Below are 9,628 nucleotides of genomic sequence, written 5' to 3'. Positions count from 1 at the left end.
GGTCGGCGGCGACGTGCCGGCCGATGACGACGTAGAACTCGTCCGCGGCTCGTGCATCGGCGCTGGGGGGATGGGCACCGTCGGTGGCGGCGCGGGGGGCGGCAGCTTCGTGGGCGATATTATGCCATTCGTGCGGATGCCCCGGTCCAAGCCCTGCCGCTGCCCAGGCGACGGACTCCGCACAATCTGAGACTGCAGCTCACGAAGCATCGCATCCTGCTTGTTCTTCTCGGCTTGCAGATTGTCCATCTCGTCCTTCGTACGCTGCAGATTCTCCTGCATCTCCGCAATCACAGAGCGATGCTTCTCCAGCTCATCAACCAAGGACTCGCGTTTCGACGCCTCTCTGACAAGGTCGGAAGTCTTGCTACGCGTGTCCTGGAGCTCTTGCCGCAGCTGAGCCACTTCGGCAGCGAGCGCGTCTCGCTCGTCTTGTGAACTATTGAGCTGTTGATGCAAAAGCCCAATCACATCGGTTTTCTGCTGTAATGCCTCCTCGTGTGCGTGTCTAGCTTCCTCTCGCGCTAGGACGTACTCATCGGACGCAGCCTTGTAGGACTCAAGCTCCTCAATGAGCAGGCCGTGGTTCTGCTGCAGACCTTGCACCTCATCGTCCCGCTCCTTCTGCATCTCGCCCAGCAGCATGTCATGGTCCCTGTGCAAGATCTCGACCTCCTCGGCGTGCTGCTTTTCCAACTCCGCGATCGAAGCACTGATACGATCTTTCTCCTCGGCGAGGACCTGTTCCGCGCGTGCTCGAGACTCTTCGAGATCCTGTCGGTGCCGCTCCTCGACGGCTGTCAGTTCTGCCTGGGCATTCGCGAGTGCAGCCTGGTGTTCAGCCTTTTGACGTGCAATCTCTTCCGCGTGGGCCATGATAAGCGTCGACCGCTCATTCTCCGCTTTCCCTTCGAGAGTCGCGACTGCAGTCTTGTGGATTTCTTCCAGACGAGAAATTTCCTCAAAATGGCCTCGTTCAACCTCCTGCAAGATAGCTGCTTGTTGCTCCTTGACTGCCTGAAGTTCAGACTCTAGCCGATTTTGCAGATCGGAGCTTGATGCGGTGAGTTCAGTACGACTCTGCTCTAGCTCGGCGGTCAAACGCGCAATTTCTTGCGAGGATTCCTCGCGCAGTTGTGACAGCGTAGCCGCATGGTCAGCATTCCTCTTCTCCTGGGCGGCACGATATTCGCTGTCTTTGGCGGATAGCACCTGCGCATGCTCGGCCTGTATCTTGGCTAAATCGTCCGCGAATATAGCCTCCTTGACACCGAGGGCTTCCGCATGATTCGCCTTCAGCCGCTCACGCGAGCTACGATGTTGCTCCTCTTTCGCAGCCAGGACTTCTGCATGCTCGTCTTTCAGTTTTTGGAGATCTTCAGAGAACTGCCTCTCCTTCGCGCTGATCGCTGAGGTGTGCTCGTCCTGCAGTTCCTTGATTGCGACATCACGCGCGGACTGGGATTCAGACAACGAGCCGTCACGAGCAATTTCGGCCATCCTCATCTCCCGAACATGCTCGTCGCGAAGGCGTTCGAGGGTGGTGGCTGCCTCCGCCGCTTGCTTCTCGAGAGCGCCGGCATGCTCAGTGCGAAGCTTGGTGAGCGCGTTATAATACTCTTCTTCGGTCTGGTGAAGCGTCGCCGCAGCCTCGTCCTCCTTCCGCTTCAGGACATCTTGGTGCTCCGCAGAGAGCTTAGCTACTGCGTCGTCATGTTCTTTGCGAGTGAGGTCAAGGAGATCATCCACTTCCCGACTACGTCGCGCGAGCTCCTCTTCATGATCCGCTTGCAGCTTTCCAAACGCAGCCTCGTGGTCCTGTCGGACCTTGTCTAGAGCAACCGACGCTTCAGCCAGTTGGTTGCGCAAGTCCATCTGTGTGCCCTCATGCTCATCCTTCATCCGGGCAAGTAGCTGATCAACCTCGGACTCCTTCACACGCATTATGTCTTCGTGTTCCGATTTTAACTTGGCAATCTCGGAAGCATGCTCGGATCGGGCGAGTTCGAGGGACTCCACAAGCTCAGCTTCACGATGTCTCACTTCCTCCAGGGATTCAGCAAGGTCTGATTCACGGAGTTGTGCCTCGGCCAAAGAGTCTACGAGCTCAACCTCACGCCGCTCCAAGATTTGCAACTTCTCAAGATCTTCACTGTGCTTGGCCAAGTCTTCCTCGTGTTTGTTACGGAGCGCCTCAATCTCAGTGGACATATTAAGAGTCTGCACCTCATCATAAGTGAAGATCAGCATTTTACGTCATAACCCACGCACCTGATCGCGAGACAGCACTGTCAGCTCTTCAAACTGTCGACGTACCTGAGACAGTTCGGCGTTGAGTGAATCTGTCACCTCACGATGACTAGACTCCTTTTGTGCCATCGATCTATATTATGCTTCCATTAACGGATGTAAATAGTTCCGACTTTATTAGCGCACCGCATTAACTCATTGAGCCTCTGTAGAGACTCGTCCGCATCAGGCGCTGCAGAACCATTCTCAGAAACTTGTATATGCAAGCTGTGACGAAGTTGCTTGAAGCGACTGAGAGTTTTAGGCGAGAGGTTGAGGCTTGAGTCGGCCCCACTCATCGGTGTCACAGGGATATCAGGGAGAGGTGACGGTTGTGTCAGGTTGGCTAGTGCTGCTGCTCTATCCTTATCCTTCAACGAGGCTTCCAACGTGGAAATTTCCGCTTCACGTTCTTGAAGCACTTCTTGGAGTCGCATGATCTCTGTTTCTAAACTCGCAACCGATCTCTCATTGGTTGCAACGTTTACTGAAGGAAGAGAAATGGAGAGATTGGGTCTAGAATGAGAACGTGACAGAGAAATGGAGCTACTCGTGCCATGACTAGACAAAGACGCGTTGCGCGACCTGGCCGATGATAGCTCCTGTGATAGCGAGACAGACTGCGATAGCGAGCTGATAAACAAAAGAAAATGATTTTAGAATAGGTATCAAATAGTAAAACCCAGCTTAGAACTCACTTGGAATGGAGAGATTCCGTCGATGCGACTTGTCTGAAGAACGGCCGTTTGTGTGTCCCGTTGACCTGGGACTCCGGGCCGTCTCTCGACATTCCTCTTGTCATCCTTCTCCTAGGAGAAAGATCAGTCGGCCGTTCTGGAGACTCGGCAATCGGGGCGTTGACCTTGGCCTCCTGTAGCTGACCCGCTAGATCGGCAATCTCACGCAATGCGTCTCGATACTTCTCAGTAACAGATGATAGGTCCGCCAGAGTTGCAGTATGCGTTTGTTGAAGGGCGACAAGCTGGCTCTCAATCGAGCTGTCGGGTGTGACCGTTACAGGGAGTGAGTCAGTACTTGCACCGTTAAGCTTCATCGCGGGGGCGACCTCTTCAAGGTTTTTGCGCGCTTTGGCTACTTCGCCGACTAGGTCGCCTAATCGTTCCCTGTCTTCAGCCGCCTCAGCCTTCTTCGCCTCCCATTCTTGCATCTTCAACTCCAAGAGTTGTACTTTACGCTCGCGTTCCTCTAGGTCGCTGCGCCAACTCTGCCCGTCACGCATTAGACTCTCAAGACGAGAATGCAGAACCTCAGCCTCTTCCCTCCGACGATCACACTCCTTTTCAAGGGTTTCGATGGTCGCGCGTAATGCAAGCACCGACTCGTCGGAACGGGCAAGACGGGCTTCTAAATCCGTGATATATTGCGAGGAATGACTTTCCGAATCCTTGTATTTGGTGACTTCGCGCCTCAAATCGGTTATCGAACCGCTTGAGCTGACAGAGGTCTCGTCGTATTGTTTAATTTTCTCCTCCAGATCGTGAATATATGCCTAGTGCAGATAATTAACACACTCGTACAACAAAGCAGATGTTCTGAACCCTCACCTCGTTGGAGGATTCACGTTCCGCTAGCTTTGCCACCCGAGACTTGAGCTCCTCCACGTATAACTCGATCGTCGAATGTCTTTCCGAGAGCTCCGTGTACTCCATCTCCTTCTCCTCGTAAAGATCATTCGTATGTCGCAGTGCCGCTCGGTTGAGGTTAAGCTCTGCCTCCATTGCACTAATAGTCTTTTCGTACTCTTCGATGACAGGGCCGACTATTTCCTCGTATTTCGCAGTCCCACCAATATGCCCACCTTTGGAACTTCGCTCCTTATCTGCGAGCTCTCTACGAAGCCGAGTGAGTTCTTCTGTTCGCTCGACAAACTTTCCGCGCAGATCTTCGTAGTTGTTCTGCAGTTCTGTCATCTGCCCCAGCACTTTCTTGCCCGCGCCCTCCAGGATATCTGTGGATCCAGAGAGCGTGCCAAGTGCTGATGCTCCACCCTCCTTGAGAGCCTTCAGCTCCTTACGGAGACGCGTCACAGTACCCTGCAGCCACTCAAGGTCGTCCCATCCCTCCTCCTTCTCGTTGACCACCGCACGATTCTTAATATTTCGCGCCCTATTAGCATATTTCAGGGTGTTGATTGTTTCCCCTATGTTCCACTCTGTTGGGCTGACACACGCAATCATCAGCGTGTGAGCATTGCCGCCCAACGAATCTTGGAGTAATCGCGTAAGCTTCGAATCGCGGTAGGGGATATACGACGCGGTGTGTGATTTGGCGCGAGCGGGATCGCCGAGGGCCGAGATAACGTTGCCAAGGGCGAGTAGACCGCTGTTAATAGAAATACCCTCCTTTATTCGATCGCCAGCAGCAGCTGTGCGTTTCAGCTAAAAATCAGGCAAAGCAATCAATACCGCTATATGCCAAGTAGCATACTGCAATACCCACCCGTTCAGAGCCAGCTAGATCAACGAAGTGGAATTTCGAAACAATCGTGGTCCATTCTCCTTCTCCATCATCGGAGGTATTCTGTGCAGCGACTCTTCCACCGTCAGGCGATAATAGACCGAGTGAGCTGGCTGGTCTCCCTCCTCGACTCATCGCTGCATGAAAACTTGGGGTTGCTGGTCTGCCAAACGTAGGAGACGACACTCTGACTTGGGGAGTGCTGATAAGAGTAGAACCAGGTCGAGCAATCCGAGATGGTGGACGGCCACCTGGTGGTAATGGAGATGATGATCGAGGTGGTGGTTTACTACCGGTGAACTTCTTCTGTATCAACGTCAAAGAGAAAATAGCATGCGACCGTGATGACTGAGCATTCATGTCCGTCTCATTCGTCCGTCTAATAGCAGTGCCTTGACGAATGAGGCTGGAGGAATATCAATACTGGCAGTCAGAGGAAGCGAAAGATGATACTTACTTCATAACCTCGTTTGGACCCCTCACGTTGACCTCGCGCAACCCCTCCCAGATGATATGACCTTGCTTATCTTCGCGGATTTGGACCTCACGCTTAGCCATACCGTCGTCCATATTGAGGAGGTCGATGAGATCTTCGTTGTAAATTTCAATGAACGAGCCCTTCAAGCTGCACTTCCAGGCTTCCCCTCTCTCTTGTTTAAGTTCTTTACAACGCGAAAATATGCTGGAGACTGCCCTAGGGATGATGCCTATGCCATTTGAAGGGTCGTTGGGATCAGCATCCAGATCTATACCAGTCATAGTGAACGTCTTTCCACTGCTGGTTTGGCCGTATGCAAGGATGGTGCAGTTAAATCCCTCAATAAAACGGGATATGAGTGGTTGGGCAGTCGATGTGAAGAGGGCATGCTGGGTTGTCGCTGGAGGATGCACCTGGTCGAAGGTAAAGAGCTGCTTTTTGCTTGCGCCGGCAATAGGTGTGAGGGCGGCCGACCCAGAGCCGGAGGCAGTGGCCTCTACAGAGACAGTGGTAGATGATGCAGCGCTAATGACTGACCGTTGAAAACGAGCGGGAATGGAACTGGTGTCCTGTGTCGTGGTGGGTCGGATTCGTAGGGCTGGGGGGACACATGAGAGTTCGACATTGTGAAGCGCTGAGGAACTGGCACTCACCGACTTGGACAGATGTCGTCGCAGCGGTTGATGATGGTGGCGAGGGCGCCATGAGGGGCGGGCGTCGTCGAGAACGATGTCTACGACGAGCTCGTGGCGAGAGTGATGGAAAACAACGACGTTCGCGAGCGGATGCGCCCGTTGCGAAGCGGGGTCTGTCACGCTGTTGATGGATTAGAAAGCATCTTGTTACATGATTAGAAAACACGTTGTTACTGTTTCTATGACCCTCATCAGACGCTTTAAACCAATTGAAGCAAGTCTTTCTTGCACACACTGACGCAAATGGATCCGGAACTACGTATACATATGCATGTCGGATCACGCATTGCGAGCTTCGGATGCTCAAGCACACACCTACCAGTCCAATTTTGAGAACCGCGCAAGTCAAGTAAACTGCGAACCCTCCACGATCAAACTTCAAGCATCTTGCGCGCAGAACAACGTTACTGAACATGTTGCCACTTGCGGCCCAGGCAACAGATACGTCGCATACGTGATAAACAACATATAGAACCTATAGACTAGGCATTGCCACCACCATACCGCAACTTGCCTGCAACATGATGATTACATGCATGTGGATAGCGAGTAACGAACAGTTCTTCCAATAAATGCGAGAAAGGCAAATAGTCTCATCGTCTCATGTGTAGAAAGTGATGCTGTAGGGAGAAAATAATGAAGGATAACGATAATGTAGGCGTTGAAATCAACTAGACAGAGTCTGTAAATTCACATTGCTGGCACAATGCCCCGAAATACTGAAATAAAACATCCTGACTTCCCCGTGATGGGATCCTTCGCGTCTTCGTCGATCAAAAATCCACACCGTTTGTAGATTCTTTCAACAGCAGGATCTGCAACTTGTAAGCACACTTGTGTCTTGGGCATATCGGGCACCCCATCGCCAGCAGAATCTGTATTCAGATAGAAGGCAGTTGTAGCATGTACCAGAGCCTCCGCAATGCCCCTACGTCGATAATCCGGAAGCACAAAGACGTTTCGTATGGCAACCGTGCGGGGTGTGATGCGTCCAACAAGCGCATATCCAGCTATAGCCTCCCCGAGACGGCAGACCCATAAGCGTTTAGACTGAATGGCCTCGCGCATGACGTGTCGTGCACCTTCTGACGTCGTGGGGTTAGGCCCATGTTTCGAGAACTCCATTGCAAGGGGAATAAGGTGTTCCGCCTGGTCCATGTCTACCACAAGGCCAATGTTATCCGCGAATAGAGTGGGCTGCGATTGTGGTATAGTTGATCGTGTCGCATAACATGCACGAACGGTGAATGTAGCCGTGGGGGACTGCAAGGCAACATGCTTGCTCGCCATGAAAGCGATCCACGCATCGATGAATGCATCGACGATGTCCTTTAGTCCCACAATTTTATCGACAGTGTTCGGGTCGACTACCGTTGGAAGGAAGGTAACGAGGAGCTCCATGGTTTCAATTATCCGTTCCTTTAGCTTTAAGGGATCGACATCGCTGGGCGCTGACAGCATCCATGGTATGCGCGCTGCCGATTTGGTTAGCGTAACCCTGCGAGCTCGTCAGACCTAATTATGCTATGCTTTTCAAGAAGCTCACAGGAGATCATTATCCATGTAAATACCTAACAAAACCCTAGAATGATCACCCCAGCGCTCCTGCGACACAGCTTGACTTCGATCTAAGTTGTCAAGAAGCGATCCCAGTGCAAAATTCATGGCATGGTCGTCGTGAGGTCGAAGGGCCTCGATAAAGTCGGCTTCATTCTCGAAATGAAGTAGTCGAAGGGAGGACATGATGGGTGGTACGCTCGCCCAACATCTCATCCACCCTCTTTAACTGATTCTTGGAAAGATCGAGTCAGTCAAGCTAGCGACTGACTCATTCTCAGACCTTGACAAATTTAACATCCTCTATCTACCATGGTTATCTGTTGGTTATATGTCCGATACGCTGAGCGCCCGAGATGAGACACTCAATATCCGTGCGCCTGTAAGCAATTGCAAGCAACAAGGGAGTGGGTATACTGTCCAGCATTCGTTTGGTGAGACCCAGAACATGCAAGATGAAGCATCAATCATGATACGTAGAACAATGTTGTGGGTTTCCGTGCGTGATGTGAGGATACCAGCAGTCCATCGAGCTCACAGAATCTGAAGATGACAGCTTCCCAAGGCTCAACGATCTTTCCCAGTATCACAGTGCGCCAAGCTAAGATCAGCTTCAGCGTTATAACCAGGGAGACAAGGCGATGAGCAAAGCAGGGAAATGAGCCATGTGTGGCTTTGGAAGAGGAGGAATATGGCGCCCACAGTGCGGAATCCAGCCAAACCGATCTGAGGCGCCGGAAGCGAGCCGATTGCATCGATTCGCATCCGCAGTGCTGCATACATTGCCAACCTTCGTCTCATCTCGCTTACAACCAGCCACCTTCGATTTCAGTTGCAGTTGTAGACTGCTAGTCCTCTGCAATTATAATGGCACCTCCGGAAGTCTATTCTCTTGCCCAGACACAAACATCCATAAGTTCTCATGCTTTCAATGCGGACAACACTGGCAAGTAGCGTTACGTCAATACTCGCTGCCCCACTCACTGTTTCATATATTCGCAGAGGTGGCAGTGAGCTTGAACTCAAACGATGTGCAGATTTTTGCCCGTCAAGGTAGTGAGTGGAAGCAGACGGAGACTCTGGCTGAAGTGTGTTCTATCGCCGCGGTCTGATCTCCTCACATGCTCACGGCATAATCCAACGCTACAGCACGACAAACTTATTACCTCGATTGACTGGGCTCCCAAGTCCAACCGCATTGTCACTTCTGCTCAGGACAGAAATGCCTATGTTTGGCAGCAGAGTCCCGACTCACAGACGGGACGTATGATCTGGAAGCCGACTCTAGTGCTGCTAAGGATCAATCGAGCTGCCACTCATGTGCGATGGAGTCCGAACGAAGATAAATTCGCAGTCGCCAGTGGTGCACGGTGAGAGCCATCATATACTTCGTTTGCATCTTGCTCATTTCTCAAAAGTGCTATCGCCATCTGCTCTTTTGACCCTGAGGGTGACTGGTGGGTCTCCAGGCTACTCAAGAAGCCCATCAGATCGACTGTACTCGCTGTGGACTGGCATCCGAACAACGTGTTACTCGCTGCTGGTAGTGCCGACATGAAGGCACGCGTATTTTCCGCGTATATCAAGGACGTTGATAAAAGGTGAAGGATTCAAGTCTCCATATAAGAAAGATTAAAGCATGATCGCTGAGACTCTCAAAGGCCAGCAGCGAGTGTTTGGGGAGAGAAGCTCCCATTCAACACCATCTGTGGCGAGTACACTAGCCCCACTGGTGGTTGGGTACACGCAGTCGGATTCTCTCCCTCCGGAGATGTCCTCGCATTTGCAAGTGAGTCCATTAGATTTCCTGAGGCGTACTCCGATGCTGATTTGTATAGGCCACGACAGTTCTATCACCGTCGTCTATCCCGGTGGCCCTGCAAGCTTTACGATTAAGCTCCCCAGCCTCCCATTGCTGACCTTGACCTGGACGAACGAGAACTCACTTATCGCAGCGGGTCATGACTGTCAGCCGTTAGTCTTTTCTGGAAGCGAGGCAGGTTGGGGAATCACAGGCAGTCTGGATGATCCAAACGCCGCCAAATCCTCGGGTAGCTCCCGCTCCGGCTTTGCTAGTGCGTCTCCCGTAGGGAGGCTCAACAGCGCCGCATTCAATACCTTCCGCAATGCC

General features: G+C 52.1%; 2 protein-coding genes across 2 annotated transcripts; one reads left to right on the top strand and one right to left on the bottom strand.

The window, feature by feature from the left end:
- Nucleotides 1-6,630: 6,630 nt before the first annotated feature.
- FIBRA_06611 (uncharacterized protein) lies at nt 6,631-7,683 on the bottom strand (the record flags this gene model as incomplete). The annotated part of the gene is made up of 2 exons (XM_012328325.1): nt 6,631-7,438; nt 7,487-7,683. 2 exons carry the CDS (start codon nt 7,681-7,683, stop codon nt 6,631-6,633), a joined length of 1,005 nt encoding a protein of 334 aa, XP_012183715.1.
- A 736-nt stretch (nt 7,684-8,419) lies between these two features.
- On the top strand, nt 8,420-9,587 carry FIBRA_06610 (uncharacterized protein; the record flags this gene model as incomplete). The annotated part of the gene is made up of 7 exons (XM_012328324.1): nt 8,420-8,482; nt 8,535-8,585; nt 8,647-8,867; nt 8,916-9,098; nt 9,159-9,286; nt 9,336-9,464; nt 9,517-9,587. The coding sequence occupies 7 exons, from the start codon at nt 8,420-8,422 to the stop codon at nt 9,585-9,587; spliced, it is 846 nt and encodes a 281-aa protein (XP_012183714.1).
- Between the last annotated feature and the right edge of the window lie 41 nt (nt 9,588-9,628).

This window comes from Fibroporia radiculosa, assembly GCF_000313525.1.
Source record: "Fibroporia radiculosa TFFH 294 genomic supercontigs, scaffold8081, whole genome shotgun sequence".
Lineage (NCBI taxonomy): Eukaryota > Fungi > Basidiomycota > Agaricomycetes > Polyporales > Fibroporiaceae > Fibroporia > Fibroporia radiculosa.
This window is presented reverse-complemented; position numbering and strand designations above follow the sequence as displayed.